Source organism: Lepus europaeus, chromosome X, assembly GCF_033115175.1.
Source record: "Lepus europaeus isolate LE1 chromosome X, mLepTim1.pri, whole genome shotgun sequence".
Lineage (NCBI taxonomy): Eukaryota > Metazoa > Chordata > Mammalia > Lagomorpha > Leporidae > Lepus > Lepus europaeus.
The window spans coordinates 91,827,828-91,849,177 of record NC_084850.1 but is presented as its reverse complement, the minus strand read 5'-3'; the positions used below and the strand labels follow the sequence as shown (position 1 = coordinate 91,849,177).

Here is a 21,350-nt window from a genome sequence, read left to right as displayed (position 1 = left end):
CTCTGTGTAATTCTTTCAAATAAATAAATCTTAAAAAAATTCAAGATCATTCACAATCTACAAAACTTCTCTCTCCAACTTAATTCCTTGCTAAATACTCCTCATCCCCTTGCCTACATTAGTACCTGCCTCTGAGCTTACACCCTTGCTGTTCCCTTAATAAGGAGTCATCCTGTCCATTGTAATCTCTGAGGAATAAAATCCTGTTTATTCAGACTCAGCTTAAATGCCATACTCACCATAGCAATCTCGTCATTTCACACTCCTCACATCCATCTGGAACTGAACCTTGTTCGCCTTTAAACTCCCATAGTATTTTATTTGTCACTCTCATTAATGTTCTCATAATCATTCTTGGGTCTGATGCTTGATACCTCATCACCTCATTTGATTATAAGATCCTGAAGACATGGTCATTTAGCCTAGCAGTTAAGGTACTGATTTAGACTCAGGTACTTAGGTTTGATATCCAACTCTGGCTTTTTTTTTCTAATGTTTATTTATGAAAGGAGGAGAGGGGGAAGGGAGGGGGAGAAGGAAGGGGTGTGGAAGGGGGAAGGGAGAAGTGGGGGAGGGAGAGGGAGATAGCTTCCATCTGCTGGTTCACTCCCCAAATGGTCACAATGGCCAGCACTGGGCCAGGCCAAAGCCAGGAACCCAGAATGGCTTGAGCAATCCTCCACTACCTTCCTAGGCACATCAGTAGGGAGTGGAAGCAAAGGAACTCGGACTTGAACCAGTGGTCCCATATGGGATGCTGGCATTGCAGGTGGCAGCTTACCTCACTATACCACAATGCAGGGCCCCCTGTGCTCTGGTTTCTGACTCCAGCTTACTGCTAATGAAGATCCTGGGAGGCGGCAGTGATGATCATATAACTGGGTTGCTGATACCCACATGAGAGACCTGGATTAAGTTCCAAGCTGCTGGTTTCAGCCTGGCCCAGGTATTGTGGGCATCTGGGAAGTAAAACAGTAGCTAGGAGCTCTCTCTTTCTGCTTCTCCAATCAATTAATTAATAACTTTTAAAATCTACCATTAAAGAGACCCCAGAGGCAGGTATTTGGCACAGCAGTTAAGACAACTTGGAACACCTGCACATTCTGTTAGAGCATGGAATTGAGTCTCAACTCCACTCCTGATTCCAGTTCCCTGCTAATGTACACCTTAATTGGCAGCAAGTACTTGACTGAGATCCACATAGGAGAACTGTACCAAGTTCCTGGCTCCTGGGTTAGGCCTGGCCCAGTCCTGGTTGTTGTTGGCCTTTTCCAAAATAAATAAATAAATATTTTAAAAATAGTAAATAAATTAAAAATAGAGGTTTTAGAGGTCAGTTGCTATACCTAAGACAACTATATATCCTTAACAACTAATGTGAGGTTCTGTAAATAGTAACTAATGATGATGACAGTAACTGGTAGTTAAATTAAGCATCTACCATGTGCTAGGAATTGTTCTAAACAACTTTATAAATATTAACTCAATCTTTGTAACAACCCTGTGAGGAAAGTAATATTACATCACCATTTTACAGGCAAAAAACCTGAGGCACAGAAAGGTTACATATTCACTCAAAATCTAGTTAAGGAGCAGAGCTGAGATGTGAAATCCAACAGTCTGGCTCTGGAGCATGCATTCTTAAACCAGAGTAAATTTCCAAGCCAGCTGAAGCTCAATAAATGTTAACTGAATAAATCCTAATTAATAAGGTTTCATTCCAGGAAGGGGAGGTAATTGAGAATTCTAGGTGCTACCTTACAGAGAAGTAATGATGACAGAGAAAAGTACAAAGGACAAATTATGGTTCATACAGAAAGACTGAACTTCAGGGTAGGCCTGCAGTGTTACAAAAACGGTCATTGAATCCTAAGTTATAACAGTTCTTTGCTCATACATAGATAGTGGGAGTGTAAATTGGTAGTGCTAGCTGTACTCCTAGGTACAGCCCAACAAAAATGCATATACAACCATCAAAAGAATGTTTTATTGGTAACAGATCTGGACATTTGCCATCAAAGATGAATGAATAAAGCACATGTAGCATTTTAACATTACAAAATATCATACAGCAATGATAATGATCTATAACTATAAGGGATAACATGGATAAATCAAACAATGGTGAAAAAAGTCGTCAGAGACAAAAAGCTACGCATATTCTTTGTGAATCCATTTATATTAATACAAAATGAGTCAACTTATATTAAGTACAAAAGAGGCACAAATAATGTCACCTGTTAGAATTCAGGACAGTGATTTGCCCTTGAGAAGGGTACTGATAGAAGGGGCCATGAGGGGGACCCCTAATAATGTTCAGTTTCTTGATCTCAGTGCTAGTTATATGGGTGTGTCTTGTTTGGAAACATTCATTGACCTATAAATTTATATGAACTTGTCCACATGGATACCACACTTTAATACATTTTTTTAAAAGTTTATCTAGGAAGGGATTTGACTTAGCAGTTAAGCCACCAGTTAGGATAATCATATTGTACACTGAAGTGCCTGGGTTTATTTGTTTTTTAATGAATTGTAGCACTCTGTTTTTAAGATTTCTTTATTTATTTGAACGGCAGAGTTAAACAGAGAGAAGGAGAGACAGAGAGAAAGATCTTCCATCTGTTGGTTCACTCCCCAATTGGCCGCAATGGCTGGAGCTGTGCTGATCCGAAGCCAGGAACCAAGAGCTTCCTCTGGGTCTCCCACATGGGTGCAGGTGTCCAAGGAGTTGGGCCATCTTCAACAAAACAGTAGAAGGCCATAGCAGAGAGCTGGATCTGAAGTGGAGCAGCTGGGACTTGCTCTATGTACCAGCCCCATGCCTGGGTTTAATTCCTGTCTCCAGTTCCTGATTTCAGCCTCCTCCCAATACAGACTCAGAAGCACCAATGATGGCTCAAGTAATTGGGTTCCTTCCATAATGGGAGACCTGGACTGAGTTCCTAGTTCCCAGCTTCTGCTTTTGCCTATCCCTGGCTACCTAGCCTTGGCTGTCTGTTACAAGCAGTTGGGGAGTAAGCCAGTGGATGAGAGCATTCTTTTTCTCTATCTCCCCCCCTCAAAAAAATAAATAAATAATTCTAATTTTTCAAATTTTATTTGAAAGGCTTAGAGAGACAGAGATGGAAAGAGTTCTTCCATCTGCTGGTTCACTCCTCAAATGCCAGCAACAGCCAGGGCTGGGCCAGGCTGAACCTGACATCCCAGAACCCATTCTAGGTCTCCCATGTGGGTGGCAGGGGACCAAGTATCTGAGCCATCATCTGCTGCCTATGATGTGCATTAGCAGGAAGCTAGATCAAAAAAAGTGCCAGGATGCAAACCATGTACTCCAATATGGGATGCAGGCATCCTAACTGCTAAGCCAAACACTCCTTAAGTAAAAATATTAAAAAACAAAAAGTTAATCAGTCTTCCTGAGGAGATAAAAACTCCAAATAAGAGCCTAAATAAAAGTCATTTTTGAGCAAGTGTTTGGCTTAGCAATTAAGATGCTGCTTGGGATGCCCATATCTCATGTCTGAGTGCGTTCAAGTCCAATAATGTTTCTGATTTTAGTTCCCTGCTATATGCACCCTGGGTGACAGCAGATGATTTCCAAATACTCAGGTATCTTTCACTCAGATGAGAGCCCCATATTGAGTTCCAGGGTCTTCGCTTCAGCCTGATTTAGCCCTGGCTGGAGCAGGCATTTGGGGAGTGAACCAGCAACAGAATATCCCTCTCTGTCCTTGTATTTCAAATAAAATAAATTAATGTTTAAAAAAATGCAGAGTAGGTATTTGGCACAGCAGTTATATTGTCACTTGAGACACCTGCATCCCATACCAGAGTGTCTGGTTCAGGTTCTGACTACTCTGCTTCTGATCCAGCTTCCTGGTAATGCATGCCATGGGAGGCATAAAATGATGGCTCAAGGAGTTGCATCCCTGTCACGTGAGAGACCTGGTTTGAGTTCCAGCCTCCTAGCTTTGGCCTGGCCTAGCCCTGGCTGTTGCAGGCCTCTGGAGAGTGAACTAGTAGGTGGAAGAACTCTCGCACTCTTACTATTGCTCTCTGTGTTATCTCTCAAATAAAATGGAAATACATTTAAAAAGAAAAAACAAAAAATTAAAGATTTGTTTATTTTAAAGAATGACAGAGAGACAGGGAGAGAACAGACAGAGACAGACACACACACAGAGAGATATCTTCCACCCCCTGGTTCACTCCTCAAATGGCCCCAAGAGCCAGGACTGATCCAGGTTGTAGTCAGGAACCCAAACTCCATCTGGGTCTCCCACATGGGTTGCAAGGGCTCAAGTACTTGAGCCATCCTCCACTGCCTCCCCAGGCACATTAGTAGGGAGCAGGATCAGAAGTGGAACAGCTCAGGACTTGAACTGGGGCTCCAAAATGGGATGCTGGCATCAACGTTAAACTGCAATGTCACATGCCATGGTTTTATCTGCTGCACCACAATTTTAGTCCCCAAGAAAACAAAATTTAAAAGTAATCTCTGCACATGACATGCAAACAGACCAACTCATAATTATCTCTTTGTCCTAAAGTAGACAAGACAGATGTTTCTCCTTTTGTTGGAAACAATGAGTTAAAAAGAGGGATGCTGGTGCTGGTGCTGTGGCATAGAGGTTAAAGCTGCCACCTGCAGTTCTGGCATCCCATATGGATGCCAGTTTGAGTCCTGGCTCCTCTACTTCGGATCTAGCTCTTTGCTATGGCCTGGGAGAGCAGTGGAAGATGGCCCAAGTCCTTGGGCCCCTGCACCCATGTGGGAGATACAGAGGAAGCACCTGGCTCCTGACGAACCCAGTTCTGGCCGTTTTGGCCATTTAGGGAGTGAATCAGCAGATGTAAGACCTCTCTCTCTGCCCCTGCCTCTCTGTAATTCTGCCTTTCAAATAATAAATAAATCTTAAAAGAAAAAAGAGAGATGCCAACTTAATCCTTATCCATCAGTTCAGCCCTAATCCTTCCCAGAAACTCAGGAGAGAAAAAAAAAAGACTATAGCAGAATACCACCTCTGGGCACTCACAGTCCTGCCAGGCACCAAAATAAATACCAAATTTGTTTAAATAATTATCTTTATTTGCGGTTTTTATTTGTATTTCAAAACGCACAATGGGGAGATGTTTGACAAAGTAGCTTAAGTCACTGAATGCAACATCCACATCCCATACTGGAGTGCCTGGTTTGAGTCCTGGCTCCTTTGCTTCTGACCCAGCTTCCCGCTAATATATATCCTGCAAGGCAATGGATGATGTCTCAGGTACTTGAGTCCCTGCCACCCATGTAGGAGACCCAAATGGAGTTCCAGGCTCTTGGCTTTGGCCTGGTCCAGCTCTGACTGTTGTGGGCATTTGAGAGTGAACCAGAGGCTAGAACACTTCTCTTTGCCTGTCTCTGCCTTTTTGCCTTTCAAATAAAATGACAATAAATTTTTAAAAGACTCAAACTCCATCCATGTAGTAGAAATGGAGTCTGGCCACAATGCCAGTTAATATACTCTTGGGGGGTCAGCGCTGTGGCGTAGTGGGTAAAGGTGCCGCCTGCAGTGCCAGCATCCCATATGGGCTCCGGTTCGAGTCCCAGCTGCTCTACTTCCAGTCCAGCTCTCTGCTATGGCCTGGGAAAGCAGTAGAAGATGGCCCAAGTCCTTAGGATCCTGAACCCACGTGGGAGACCCGGAAAGAAGCTCCTGGCTTTGGATTGGTGCAGCTTCGGATTAGCACAACTCCGGCCATTGTGGCCAACTGAGGAGTGAACCAGCAGATGGAAGATGCCCCACCCCTCGCCTCTCCTCTCTCTGTGTAACTATTTTAAATAAATAAATAAATCTTTAAAAAAATATTCTCTTGGGTCCAAATTCCAGTCGTGCAGTGTGAAACTGAGCACTCGTATTGTTAGACAAGTCACTCCACCCAGGACTCAGTTTTCTCATCTGTAACATGTGAATAATTGTTACTCCAATTAATGTTTTAGTAAGAACTGAAGATCTATTTCATGCAAACATTTAGCTTAGCACCTACCATATAAATACTCAATATGTGTTAGCTGCTATGATTGTTTTTATGTGGCTCACTTAATTATTTCTTCTCTGTTTCAATGACCATACAGCCAGCTTTTAATCCCCTAAAAGTAGGATTTTAGTATTTTAATATCTTAACACTCAAAAGGCAAGGGCAGTTCTGCCTCACAGTTTCCCCCAGTGTCAAAGGGGCGGAGGGAGAAACACAAAGAGTATTTAGGTGAGCTGCTTTTAAACTAGGCAAGGTTAGTTGGTTAAGTAGAAGTAGTCCAGATAGCAGACAGCCTTTTGCTTTAATAGAATCACTATCCTATAACATAGCAGGGAACCTGGTGCAAACGACAAGACCTGAAAAGGACAGGACCCAGAAAAAGGCAAGGCTGGCTGCTACAAAGGATGTGGCTATCTTCCATTCAGAAAGAGGGAATCAGGAAAGCAGAAGTTTAATAGTTGGAGTTCCTGTGTTGCACATCAGGCAGCATCAAGGTGTTAAGCCAGTGGTGGGGAATGCTGGCCGCTGTGGAAGGCCCACAAAGTCATTTGATCTGGCCCTGCCAAGGCAAGCAGAGGTGGGACTCTAAATTCAACAAATCTATAGCTGGCTAATTTTAAAGTTGATAATTTTGTATGGCTTGCGAATTATAAATACCCAAATAGCCCTTGGCCGAAAAAACGTTCCCCACCCCTGTTTTAAGTTAACAGGTGGGCAGAACACTATTAGTTATAATGCAGCTTTAATACACATCTTTTTATTTAATCCTCACAACCACCCTGTGAAACGAGCAGGGCAAACTTCTCTATCCCCATTTGGTAGATGAGGAAAGTCAGAGCTCAGAGAGGTTAAATAGTCTAAAGTCTTTAGCTAATAGTTTGGGGGGGGGGGGGGGAGAACCAGCACTCTAAGCCAAGTCTCCCTGGCTTCAAATTCCATGCTCCTTCAACTAAAACACGCTGCACTTTTGTGTGGACCCCGGTTAGCCCGGGGTCACGTTTGTTAGGAGCAATAGAAGAAATTCACCAGACTAGCTGTGAACTCCTCAGAACCAGATATGAAGGAAAAAACCGGTAGAGGGGAGAGGATTTATATGGAGAGGGGGCTGGCGGTGGGAAGAGAAGACAGGCTCCCTAAAAGATGAGCGAGATTTCAACAGTTTAAGATAATTAAAAATGAATCTTGATGAAGAATGGGACGGGAGAGTGAGTAGGAGATGGGATGGTTTGCGCGCGGGAGGGAGGTTATGGGGGGGGGGGACCGCTATAATCCAAAAAGTTGTACTTTCGAAATATGTATTTATTAAATAAAAGTTGAAAAAAAAAAAAAAAAGATGAGCGAGAACAAGTAGCAGAAGAGCTCTCAGTGAGGGCCAGTTAGAAACAGGCGCGAACCTGCCAGGCGACACCACCTCAGGTTTCTCCACGCGGCTGGGCAGGGCCAGGTCCGCTCAGCTCCACCCTCTTCCTCAAGCCCAGCTCGGCCTGGAGAGATGCGGCGCCCCCCCAAAACACCCACCCGACACGCCCACCCACGCCGGGAGTCGGGGTGGGGCTAGGGCTCCGAGCTGTCGGGGAGCAACGCTAGGGGCAGGGGACACCTGGAGGACGGGTAAAGGAAGTAACGCTCCAGGCGGCGATCCCACGCCGGGTATTCGCGAAAAGCAGTTACAAGCGCGGCGAGTGTGGAAGAAGCCTGAGGTAGCCGTGAGGCGGCGGAGGTCGGAGGGCTGGGGGGCGGGGCAGGCGTGGGCTCTTACAGGGCGCGGGGGCGGTGGCGCGGCGGCGTTGGCGCGCGGGGGACGCTGGCTGGCGCAGACCACCGCTTCCCGCGACGGCAACGCCGCCGCCGCCGCCGCCGCGACGCCCGCAGTTAGGTCCCGAGAGGAGTTCAGTTTGGTTGAAAGGGGGTGTGACCTAGAAAGAAAACCCCGGTCCCGGCACGGGAAGGGGGAGTCAAAGAGCACCCTGAGAAGGCTACGAGGGGATGTGCCTAGGCTCCCCGCTAAGAACCGAAAGGGCGTTCGCGGCTCCCAGCCTCGCCTCATTGTTTTTTTCCCCCTTACCTTGGGCACCGTGATGTGGTCCATTACAGCAATTCCCGCCACCAAATCCCTCAGCGGTACTTGGGCCGCCGGCGTCGCTCCCGCCACCTTCTGGCCCAATCCGGGCTCCTACCCCCGCCCTCCTCGTGCTGACTGTAACTCTCGTCACCTGATCCTCGCGGAAGCTCATATCGCGATACTTCTTCAGTAGCTGGCCTCGCCATCTTGCTTCCTGGCAAATGCCCTTTTCTTTGGAAAGTTGACTCTTCTGGTTCACACTCAACCTTTGGCCCACTTTCTAAGACCCAGATTGCAATGTTGTCCCCTTTCTCACACTCTTTGATGTTCTGAGCACCGATGTCACGATAACACTCTGCGGAGATAACACAGGGTGTCCCCTACTGGCTGCTGGGTTTCCACAGACCTTCGTAGCTGTAACCTTGGGCAAATCACAGAGTACCTTTTTTTTTAATTTATTTTTTTATTTAGTGAATATAAATTTCCTAAGTACAGCTCATGGATTACAAAGGCTTCCCCCCCCCACAACCTCCCCCCCACCCGCAATCCTCGCCCTTCCCACTCGCTCTCCCCTTCCATTCCCATCAAGATTCATTTTCAATTCTCTTTATATACTGAAAATCATTTTAGTATATATAAAGATTACAACAGTTTGCCCTCACATAGCAACACAAAGTGAAAAAGAATACTGTTGGAGTACTAGTTATAGCATTAAATAACAGTGTACATCACATTAATGACAGAGATTCTGCAAGATATTTTTTTAAAAAAGGATTGATTATTTTTCTATGTAATTTCCAATTTAAAACCAAGGTTTTTTTTTTTTCATTTTCAATTATCTTTATATACAGAAGATCGCTTTAGTATATACTAAGTAAAGATTTCATCAGTTTGCACCCACACATTACCACAATGTGTAAAAATACTGTTTCAGTACTAGCTATATCATTACTTCACCTTCGACAACCTATTAAGGACAGATCCCACATGGGACGTAAGTACACAGTGACTCCTGATGTTGATTTAACAATTTAACAACAGAGTACCTTTTGAAGTATGAAGAGGCATTGCCTCCTCCTCTCTTGTCCCTCATTTTTATGTCTGCCGCCATCAAACTAGTTAAAACCTGAACTACTGGAGCAAGATTTGTGGCCCAGGGTGTTATGCCCGGCTGAGGATGCCCACAACCCAATAGTGGAATGCTGGCTCCAGTCCAGCTGCTACTCTGTTTCTGATGCAGCTTCCTTGTAACATGCCTGGGAAGGCAGCAGCTGACAGCCCAAGTGCTTGGTAACCTTAATCTCTTCCACCAGCTAAACTTTTACCATCTGATAGAGGACTCCCAATTTTACATCTCAAACCTGGTGACCTTTCTCTTTTCATAAAGATTTATTTTATTTATTTGGAAGACATTGTTACAGAGTGAGAGAGAGATCTTCCATCCACTGGTTCATTTCCTAAATGGCCACAACTGCTGAGGCTGGGCCAGGAAGGAACCAGGAGCTTCATCTGTCTCCCACATGGGTGCAGGGGCCCAAGGACCTTCCACTGCTTTCCAAGGCCATAGCAAAGAGCTGGGATGGAAGAAGAGCAGCCAGAACTCAAACCAGTGCCCATATGGGATGCTGGTGTTGCAGGCAGCAAGTTAACCAGCTGTACCACAACACTAGACCCACGGCCTTTTTTTTTTTTTTTAGATTTATTTATTTATTTGAAAGTCAGAGAGGCAGAGGTAGAGAGAGAAGGCTTCCATCTGCTGGCTCACCGTCCAGCTGGCCACAATGGCCAGAGCTGGGTCGATCTGTAGCCAAGAGTCTGGAGCCTCTTCCAGTTCTCCCACATGAGTGCAGGGGCCCAAACACTTGAGCCATCCACCGATACTTTCCCAGGCCATAGCAGAGAGCAGGATCGGAAGTGGAGCATCAGCACCCACATGGGATGCCTGCACTACAGGTGGCGGCTCCACCCATTACACCACAGAGCTGGGCCTGACCTTTCTCTTGAACTCAAATTTACAACTTCCAACTGCCATCTGAGATTTCCACTTACTTAATTGTTCCTGCTAGCACATTAAAGACATCACTACCCAAACTAACTCATCTTTCATACCCTCTCCCTGCCCCTTGCCTTCTCCCATCTCTGCCACTGCTCTTCCTCAAGTTTTCCCTATTCCTGGTAGTGGCACCGCCATACCTCTAGTTACTCAGATAAAAAACCTCATGTCCATGGTGTTTGGAATAGTGAAAAGGGTGTGTGGACTCTGCAGTCAGACTAGGCTCAAATTTTGGCCCTGCTATTTGCTGATGACACATAACCTTAGGCAAATTCTACAACCTCTCTGGGCCTGAGTTTTCTCACCTGTAAACCCATTCTCATGTAGTTCTTGCGGAGAAAGAGGTAATGTGTGTGAAATGTCAGGAATATGACAAGGGCACCAGGAAAATTAGTGGTTATCTTCTCTTCCACAACTTGATAATTGAACATTTCTGTTATCCTCTTTCTTGGTTGATTTTCTTGTTTCTTAGTTTGATGATAAAAATAGAAGATTCAAAAGGGAACTTCCACATCTTTCTGCAACCAGATCTGCTTGCTGCCCTGCATGTGAATCCATATAATGTGCCTTCAATAAATAAACTATTCCTGAGCCTTCCTAAGGCAACCCTTGTGTTTATCCACTCAATCATCCGCCCCCGCCTGCTTAGCTGTCCCACCTTCCATAAGTAAATGTTTCTACTTACCAGATCATTTACATCAACACAAAAGCATGCTATAATGTTCACAATCTTACGAAAACTGTTCTGACTCCCACCTATAATTGCCCCATTTGTGTTGTACTTTATGACAAAATGCCTCAAACATTTGTTTAAATTAGTCGTGTTTCCATTTCTTTTTCTCTTCCCATTCTCCCTTGTAACTGCTCTAATCAAACTTTGCCCCCACCAGTACACCAAGCTGTTCCTGTCAAGGTTGCAAATAGTCTCTCTGCTGCAAAACCCAATGATCAGTCCTCAGACCTCTTCTTGTTTTCTCAGCAGTATTTAATCACTCCCTCCTCATTGAAACATTTTCCTCCCTTGGCTTCAGGGACACCACTCTCTCTCCTCTTCTCTGACTTCTCTTTCCCAGTCTCCATTTCTGATCCCCTTCATCTTCCCTATCTCTACATGTTTGAATACTGCCAGGACTCAGACATTTGTCCTCTTTTCTATTTACATTTATTCACTGGATGCTGTTATCAATTTTCATGGCTTTAAATAGCATCAATTTGTGGACAACCTTCTAGCCCTAATCTGTTCTCTAAACTCTGGTGGGCATTTGGCATAGTCATTAAGATGATTCTTTGAGGGTAAGGGGAGGCTGATCCTGTGGCACAAGAGGTTAAGCCACCTCTTGGGATGCCAGCATCCCATATGAGCTCCAGTGCAAGTCCTGGCTACTCCACTTCCAATCCGGCTCCTTGCTAATGTATCTGGGAAAGTTGTGGAGTTTGGTCCAGCTGCTTGGGTCTCTGCCACACATGTGGGAGACTCAAATAGAGTTCCAGGTTCCTGTGTTTGGCCTGGCCCAGCCTGGGCCATTGCAGCCATTTGGAGAGAGAATCAGTGGGTGGAAGAGACTCTCTCTCTCTCTCTCTCTCTCTCTCTCTCTGTCTGCCTTTCAAATAAATAAATTTTGATTTAAAAAAGATGATGCTTGGGACAGCCATCCCGTATCAGAGTGCCTAGATTCAAGTCCCAGTGTTACTCTGAGTAACAACTTTCTGCTAATACACACCCCAAAAAGCAGCAGATAATGACTCAAGTACTTGATTCCATGCCACTCACATGAGGAAACCCTATTGAGTTCCAAGCTCCTGGCTTTGGCCTGGGCCACTGCAGGCTGTTGCAGGTATTTGGGGAGTGAACCAGCAGCACATAGATCTCTCTGTTTCTGTCTCTCTACCTTTCATTTAAAGACTAATCAATCAATTAACTTTTTAAAATAAAAAAAACTTACATATTAGCTAACAGCCTACTGATTTGTCTACTAGGATGTTTTAGAGGTACCTCAAACACACCACATTCAAAACAGAACTTTTGATTTCTACCTCCATCCTCACGCTTATTCCTCCTGTAGTGTTTCTCATTTCAGGAAATGGAACTCCATCCTTCTTGTTTATCTTAGTTTGTTTGCACTGCCATAACAAAATATGTGCGACTGGGTAATTTATAAAAAAAAGAAATTTGTCACAGTTATGGATGCTGGAAGTCCAATATCAAGTTACCAGCAGGTTCCATGTCTGGTAAGGGCTGCTCTCTCTCTCTCTGCTTCCAAGATGTTATCTTGAGTGATGCATCCTCAGAAGGGAGAGATACTGTGTCTTCACATGGCAGAAGGAAAGGAAGGGAAGAAAAGCACCTCAATATTTCCCTCCAGCTGTTTTTTTTTTAAAGATTTATTTATTTATTTGAAAGGCAGAGTTACAGAGAGGCAGAGAGAAAGAGAGGTCCTCCATCCGCTGGTTCACTCCCCAGATGGCCACAATGGCCAGAGCTGTGTCCATCTGAAGCAAAGAACCAGGAGCTTCCTCTGGGTCTCCCACAAGGGTTTAGGAGCCTAATGACTTGGGCCATCTTCTACTGCTTTCCCAGGCCATAGAAGAGAGCAGGATTGGAAGTGGAGTAGCCAGGACTTGAACTGGCACCCATATGGAATGCCAGCACTGCAGACCGTGGCCTTGCCTGCAACGCCACAGTGCTGGTCCTACTCTAGCCCTTTTATAAAAGCTCTAATCTAATCCATAAGGATGGAACTATCTTAGCCTAATCACTTCCTGAAGGCCTCATCTCTTAATATTATTGCATTGGGGATTAAGATTCAACATAAATTTTAGAGGGAGCAGAAGCGTTCAAATCAAATTAAAATTGCTTAAGCCAAAAGCTTTGGAAACATCCTCTTTTTCTCATATTCCACACCTTACTCATCAAGTCCTATCAGCTTGTGCTTTGAAGTATTCCCTAAATCCAACCACTCCTCAATCCTGTACCCTGGCCCAAAACTCTGTTATCTCTTCCCTAGATTATTGCCTAAGTCTCTCCCCTGTGGTCTCTATGCTTTGGCCCTGGTCTCCCAGAATCCATTGTGTACATAGCATCTTCTGGACTCTAGAATCCAGAATGACATCACTTCTTTTTAAAAACCTTTTAATGGCTCCCTATCGTAGAGTAAAAGTGAAAGCCTTAATTAATCATGGCCTGTGCATTGCTATATGTGATTTAAGTCTAGGACCTCTTGACTACATCTTTTTTTTTATTTGACAGGTAGAGTTATAGACAGTGAGAGAGAGAGAGACAGAGAGAAAGGTCTTCCCTCCGTTGGTTCACCCCCCAAATGGCTGCTACAGCCAGCGCTGTGCCAATCCGAAACCAGGAACCAGGTGCTTCTTCCTGGCCTCCCATGCGGGCGCAGGGCCCCAAGCACCTGGGCCATCCTCCACTGCCCTCCCAGGCCACAGCAGAGAGCTGGACTGGAAAAGGAGCAACCAGGACTAGAACCCGGTGCCCATATGGGATGCCAGCACCGCAGGTGGAGGATTAATCAAGTGAGCCATGGTGCCGGCCCTTGACTACATCTTTGATCACTATTTTCTCTCTCTGCTCAAGTCATATTGACGTCCTTTATATTTATCAAGTATATGACACACAGTCCTACCTCAAGCCCTTTTTACTTGCTCGTCTCTCTGCCTGGAGTGCTCTTTCTTCAGGTATCTCTATGTGTACTCCCTCATCTTTGTCAGATCTTTGATCAAATGCCACCATATCAGAGAATCCTTACCTAAGCAACTTACATTAAAAAAATCACCAGCACAATACTAACTGATAGAAATAAAAAGGAGAGAACGATCCAACATGCAAAGTGGGATACACAGCAGACTCATTGAATGGCAGATGCCCTAAACAGCACTCTGGCCTCAGAATCAGCCCTTAAGGCATTTGGATCTGGCTGAAGAGCCCATGAGAGTATTTTAGGCATGGAAAGCCAAGACACTCTGGCAAAAAACAAACAAACAAACAAACAAAAACAAAAAAAAAACAAACCTAAATGAAAGATTTCTTTGAGTGAGATCCCAGTGGAAAGAATGGGCCATCAAAGAAGGAGGTGCCTTTCTCTGAAGGAAGGAGAGAACTTCCACTTTGACTATGATCTTGTCTAACTAAGATTGGAGTTGGTGAACTCAAAAGGCTTCCATAGCCTTGGCAACTCATGACAAGAGCCTAGGGTGATTACTGACGCCATAAACAAGAGTGTCAATTTGTTAAGTCAACAACAGGAGTCACTGTGCACTTACTTTCCATGTAGGATCTTTGTCCTTAATGTGTTATACAATGTGAATTAATGCTATAACTACTACTCAAATAGTGCTTTACACTTTGTGTTTCTGTGTGGGTGCAAACTGTTGAAATCTTTACTTAATATATACTAAATTGATCTTCTGTATATACAGATAATTGAAAATGAATTTTGATCTGAATGGAATGGGAGAGGGAGCAGGAGATGGGAGGATTGTGGGTGGGAGGGAAGTTATGGGGGGGAATAAGCCACTGTAATCCATAAGCTATACTTTGGCAATTTATATTTATTAAATAAAAGTTTTTTAAAAATGACCAGCACTTCTTCTCCAATGTTTTTTATTCTCCTAACCATTTTTCTGCATAGTTATCAATACTACCTGATCTATTTATTTATAGCCCTCTCTGGTCTGTCAAGTTCCATGAGGGCAGGGACTATTTGTTCACTGATAGATCTCTGTAGTCTAGAGCAAGACTGGCACAGAATGATTACTCAGTAAATATTTGTTGAATAAAGGTATAGGCAGTTATTTGCTGAAGAGCACAGAAGAGTCATGAATCAGAGTGGACTCCCACAGGAGTAAAGAAAGCCTGAGAATAAGAGAAATGATCTGAAAGAAGAAAGTATTAGGCTCATAATATATGTTCAGGGAAAATATACTAGTGTAATCTATTATTTGTCCCTCCACATTAAAATGTCAGTTCCACGACAGCAGTGATCTGTCTCTGTTGTTTTCACTTACTGTAACCTGGTGCCTAGAAAACTACTTGGCACTAGTAGTTCATAGATACTTGCTTCATAGATACTTGTTGAATGCCTGGATGAGAATGAATGACTCTAGACTCACAGCTGGTGAGGACCAGTTACAAAACTAAAGGGAGGTAGTCTGGATGCAAATAAACTGATCAGGAGGCTGTTGTGGTCATCCCAAAAGAAGTTGTGAACTGGTGAGCTTGTGGTTTTTTCTACTTTTTACCTGCAGCTCAGGTCTCAGCAAGATTAGCCAACATGAGATACTACTTGCTACAGTAAGTCTCATTTGACTTGTTTTACATTCAAGCCTCCAACTCAGTTATTGCCCATTTATGTTCTACTTTCAGGGATTTCCTACTATTGAGGAAGAGGGGTTGGTGTTCTTCCCATGATTCCCCAGGGAAGTAAGTATATGTAGCTTGCCCCATCATCTCACTAGCTACAGATACAGCCTCAGAAAGCTACTGCTAGGGGTCATTGATGATGTAGTTGATGATGTCAGTTTAAAAGGTCACAGAGCCTTTGTGACCTCACTGCTGCTCCAGAGACAGCTTTACCCACAGCAGAAGGCAGGTGGGGCATAACTTCATGCAAGCCATCAAGACCACTTCCCCCTTGCTGTTGGGGAGAGGCCAGATGAAATAGACTGTTTTTAGCTTATTTCCATCTCAGCTTATTGGACTTCTTGAGCCAACTGTCAATGACCCTCCTTTGAAGACCAACATTTGATTCATCTCCTAGAGACAGCTTATGTGAATCATGCAGTGTGTAAGAAATATCAGCCAAGAAGTCTGGCAGGACTGTATCACCCTCTTCCTACAGACTAGGGTATGCTGTGATGCTGCAATCATCACCAACTCCCCACCCTGGCTATTAGCTTCTTATCCTGAAGGCAACTTGAATCAGTTGACCCAGGAAGAAGTTCAGATCCTGCTGGCAAAAGATGAGAGAGAGAAGTTGTTTCTCCAGGGGATCACTCTTGCTGGGATCAAATGCTTGCTGATCCGAGACAACCTGTACACCGAGGGCAACAACACCATGGACCTGCGCACCAAAGGCCAGAGTCGTGGCAGCCAGGCAGTGACAGTAGTTCAGATCGAAACTGCATACCTTGTGGTGATGGGACAAAAAGGAACAGAAGGAGGGCCGCTCAACCTCAAAGCTTTTGAGATGGCGGGTTACATCAGAGAAGCCATTCATCAACACCTGGCTCGTGTGTAACAAAATAAACGGTGTTGGCGTTTCACCTGTAATTTGAATTCAGTGTCATATGTTTCACTTGCTAAATTAAAGCTTTCTTAAGGAAGAAAGATCCCAGACTAGGTTTGGAGGTGTGTTTGTTTCAATGAATGATGGATCATGTGAGTATGTGTTGAGAAGAGATGCTGATTGGAGAGTGTTATGGATAGATTGAGCAGGACCTGGCTCCCCAAACTCATGAAGATGTTAAACTCCAGAGTGTTAGATTAATAGTCAATGGATTCAGGGTGGAGACTTGCTCTAATTAGGGCATCTGAGAGATGGGTCTGGTGGGAGGTCTTTAGGTCACTGGGGTCTTGTCCTCAGAAGGTGGTTCTTCAAAGGCCTTCAGCAACCCGGCGGTCAACCAAATGCTGCTACAGGGATATACTTGGCTCCCTGCCCAGGAGACAGCAGCTTGAGACATCGCCTCATGTCAGCAGGAAGTAGCTCTAAAGACAGATCATCATCCCTCTACCCCTCCTGAACTTTTGGGACTAATGTAATCCCATACAACTCCTGCTTTATAAAAAACAAAAGGGGGGAATGTTAGTAAAATGGTGCAGTCTTATCTATGGCGCAATCTACACCCTGACACCATCCTAGACTCTAGCCCCCGCCACCATTGCTGGAAGCCAGGTGGCCACATGGCCCAACCACCAGTGTCAGCTCCACCCCCATCCTAACGGGATTCACTACTCCTACTTTCCTGCCTGCCCCCTAGCAAAGTTTTAAAAGGACCTGCTCTTGAACCCGAAGTTCTATCCCCCCCTCCCCGATCTCCTGAACTCTCTCTGTCTCTGTCTCTGTCTCTTACGCTCTCCTTCCCCCTCTTTTCCTTCTTTGCCCCTTCCCTCCAGTCTGTCGGGTTTCCCCCAATAAACTCTTTCCCTTAAAAAAAAAAAAAAGGTGGTTCTTGAGACAAGAGTGTTGATATAAGCTGGGTGTGCTTCCCGTGTCTCTCTGCTTCCCGGATTACCGTGTGATTGTTTCATCATACACGTCGACCGTTGCCAGCTGTGCCAGATGCCAGACTACTGGGGCTGCCTGATGTCAACTTATGAACCTCCAAATTATAAGTGAAAATAAACTTTCCTTCCAAAGAAGCTCCTCTCAGGTATTTTAGTTAAAGTAACCAAAAGCCAACTAAAACAGAGTAGGTCCTTCAGACATTTCAGCTTCTGGGCTTTAAAGAATACATCGTTTATTTGAGAGGTTGAGGGAGGGAGAAATAAAGAGTTCCTATCCACTGACTAATACTCCCAACGGCCAGAGACTAGGCTGGAGACAAAGCTGGGATTCAGAAGCTCAATTTAGTTCTCCCATATAGGTGGCAAGGACTCCATTATCTTAGCCATCACTATTGCTTCTAAGGGAATACAGTGACAAGAAGCTCCAGTTGGGAGCCAGCACTGTGGCTAGAGGGTAAAGCTGCTATCTGCAGTGCCGGTATCCCATATGGGCACCGGTTCTAGTCCCGGCTGCTCCATTTCTGATCCAGCTCTCTGCTATGGCCTGGGAAAGCAGTGGAAGATGGTCTAAGTGCTTGGGCCTCTGTACCCATGTGGGAGACCCAGAAGAAACTCCTGGCTCCTGGCTTCAGATCGGCACAGCACCGACAGTTGTGGCCAACTGGGGAGTGAACCAGTGCATGGATGGAAGACATCTGCCTCTCCTTCTCTCTCTGTGTAACTCTGAGTTTAAAATAAATAAATAAATAAATCTTAAAAAAAAGAAGCTGGAGTCAGGAACTGGGACTTGAACTCAGGCACTCTGATATGGGACATGGGCATCTTAACCATTAGGGTAAATGCCCTTTCCTGGGATCTTTTTTTTTTTTTTTAAGATTTATGTATTCAGGGCCAGTGTTGTGATGTAAGGCTAAGCCTCTGCTTGTGGTGCCAACATTATATATGGACTCTGGTTCTAGTCCTGGCTGCTCTTTTTCCTATCAAGCTCTCTGCTATGGCCTGGGAAAGCAGTGGAAGATGGCCCAAGGGCTTAGCCCCCAGCATCCGCATGGAAGGCCTGGAAGAAGCTCCTGGCTCCTGGCTTTGGATTGGCTCAGCTCTAGCAGTTGCAGCCATGTGGGGAGTGAACCAGCCGATGGAAGACCTCTCTCTCTGTCTCTCCCTCTCTCTGTCTATAACTGTACCTCTCAAATAAATAAAATCTTTATTAAACAGATTTATTTATTCATTTTGAAAGTCAGAGTTACAGAGGAAAATTAGGGAGAGATCTTCGATTTGCTGGTTTACTCCCCAGATGGCTGCAATGACCAGCTCTGGGCTAGGCCAAAGCCAGGAGCCAGGAGCTCCATCTGAGTCTCCCACGTGGGTGGTAGAGCCCCAAACACTTGAACCATTCTCTGCTGCTTTTCCTGGCCATTAGCAGGGGGCTGGATCAGAAGTGGAGCAGCTTGGACATGAACCAATGCCCATATGGGATACTAGCATCACAGACTGAAGCTTTACCCACTATACCAGAGCGCCAACCCCACCTGGAATCTCTGTTAAACTATTTTTTACATCTACAATTACTGTCCCTCCCTGCTAAGTACCTGGTAGAGAGAGTAGTAGACTGGGAACCAGAAAAACCTTTGTTCTAACCTCTACTTTTTCTGTGATCTTTCTCCCTTGGCCTCAGTCTCCTTACCTATACAGCGAGGGATGTACTATGTCTCTAAGGGCCCTTCAAGCTCTGAAAATCTAGGAAAGTATAATATCACATGTATCCTTCAAGGACCAGCTCAAGTACTACCTCCTCTAGGAAGCTTTCCTCAGACCTTTGTTCTTGGGGCTGACCCTTATTTGAATTCCTAGAGTGCTAGCATTCCAGGTATTTGGCCCTTAATCATACTCTGACCAACATTTTTTGGACTGTTATGTGTTTTTGTTTAACTTTCACACACATTTTATTTCTAGGGTAATTATAATTCGGAAGACAATGTCTTTTACTTCTCTATTACTTTTCTGGAATAACATAACATGAGACCTTGCCAGGAGATGTAGTTACATGCATAAAATCATTTTTTTTCAGGCAAAGATAGGTTTTTTAAAAATGAGGATTCTGCAGGGTGTGGATTATTCAAGGTAGTGATGACTGTATTTTCCTCTTCCAGTGTGGACCTCACCTTTGAACCATTTATTTGGTCATTGGTGTCCCTTTTAGGGGAAGTATGGTTGGGAAAGAGCTACAAAAGGGGGTGAAGACTTGCGGCTAGCAGCTGTGGGGCAAACTGGTTTGAAAAAAAAGAAGAAATGAGAAGGATGGGGTTGAGTAATAACCCAGAGTGCTTATTCGACCTTGCTCTAACCAGTCCTCAGAAGCAGTGATTATAGAGAATCCTCTTCTGTATTAATTACATAAATCCCCTTCTGCCCCTAATGCCCCCACACAGAAACACACATACCTCACAAGCTTGTAAAGTTCTGCATTTAAACATGGAAGTGGTCAAAGTCTCCAGAGTAGTGCTAGCCACTACACATATGATACCAGTTACATATGTCATTTTAAATTTTCTACTTTTCTGTGGCACCTTGGAGGCAATCAGCTGCTTCAAAATGAAGCTGAGGGGCTGGCGCTGTGGTGTAGCGGGTAAAGCCGCCACCTGCAGTGCCCGCATCCCATATGGGCACTGGTCTGAGTCCTGGCTGCTCCACTTCTGACCCAGCTCTCTGCTATTTCCTGGGAAAGCAGTAGAAGATGGCCCAAGTCCTTGGGCCCCGGCACCCAAGTGGGAAGACCTGGAGGAAGCTCCTGGCTCCTGGCTTTTCGGATCGGTGTAGGCTCGTTGCGGCCAATTGGGGAGTGAACTACCGGATGGAAGACCTCTCTCTCTCTCTCTCTCCCTCTCTCTCTCTCTCTTTCTCTCTCTCTCTCTGCCTCTGCATATCTGTAACTCTGTCTTTCAAGTAAAGAAATAAAATATTTTTTTAAAAAAATGAAGCTGAATATTTCCTTCGCAGCAACTGGCTGCCAGAAACTCATTGAAGTGGATGATGAATGTAAACTTTGTACTTTTTTTATGAAAACTGTATGGCCATGGAAGTTGCTGCCAATGCTCTAATTGAAGAATGGAAGGGTTATGTGGTCTGAATCAGTGGTGGGAATGACAAACAAGATTTTCCTATGTGGCAAGGTGTCTTGACCTGTGGCCGGGTCTGCCTACCATTGAGTTTGTGTTACAGACCAAAGAGAATCAGAGAATGAAATTGCAGATCTGTTCAGGGCTGCATTGTTGATGCCAATTTATGTGTTCTCAACTTCGTTATCGTAAAAAAGAGAGAGAGAGAGAAAGAGAGAGAGAGAGAGATGCCTGGATTGACTGATAACATGATGCCTTGTCACCTGGGGCCTAAAAGAGCCAAAAGAATCTGAAACTTTTCAGTCTCTCTAAAGAAAATGAGTGTGTGCCACTGTGTTGTAAGAAAGCCCTCAAACAAGGAAGGTAAGGAATCTAGGACCAAAGCATGCAATATTCAGTATCTCGTTACTCCAAGAGTCCTGCAACACAAATGCTGGCATATTGTTTTGAAGAAACAGTGTACTAAAAATAATAAGGAAGAAGCTGCAGAATATGCTAAACTTTTCGCCAAGAGAATGAAGGAGGCCAAAGAAAAATGCCAGGGACGTTTCCAAGAGACATAGGTTCTCTTCTCTGACAGCATCTACTTCTTTTTTTTTTTAATTTTATTTAATGAATATAAATTTCCAGTGTACAGCTTATGGATTACAATGGCTTCCCCCTCCCATAACTTCCCTCCCACCCGCAACCCTCCCCTCTCCCACTCCCTCTCCCCTTCCATTTGCATCAAGATTCATTTTCAATTCTCTTTATATACAGAAGATCAATTTAGTATAAAGATTTCAACAGTTTGCACCCACATTGAAACACAAAGTGAAACATACTGTTTGAGTACTAGTTTTAGCATTAAATCAA

General features: G+C 44.5%; 2 protein-coding genes and 1 pseudogene across 3 annotated transcripts in view; 2 read left to right on the top strand and 1 right to left on the bottom strand.

The window, feature by feature from the left end:
• The window catches only part of MTMR8 (myotubularin related protein 8), a 125,298-nt gene extending 117,111 nt beyond the window's left edge, over nucleotides 1-8,187 (bottom strand). For both annotated transcript variants that reach the window (XM_062183579.1, XM_062183580.1), the window contains exon 1: nucleotides 8,090-8,187. In XM_062183579.1, the coding sequence (XP_062039563.1) occupies nucleotides 8,090-8,113 (24 nt within the window). In that variant the 5' untranslated portion in view covers nucleotides 8,114-8,187. The remainder of the gene's footprint in view (nucleotides 1-8,089) is intronic.
• Nucleotides 8,188-15,928: 7,741 nt separating this feature from the next.
• On the top strand, nucleotides 15,929-16,390 carry LOC133752759 (profilin-1-like). Its single transcript, XM_062183096.1, has one exon. The coding sequence runs from the start codon at nucleotides 15,929-15,931 to the stop codon at nucleotides 16,388-16,390; it is 462 nt and encodes a 153-aa protein (XP_062039080.1).
• Nucleotides 16,391-20,351: 3,961 nt separating this feature from the next.
• LOC133752758 (small ribosomal subunit protein eS6-like) lies at nucleotides 20,352-21,058 on the top strand (annotated as a pseudogene).
• The last annotated feature ends 292 nt before the right edge of the window (nucleotides 21,059-21,350 follow it).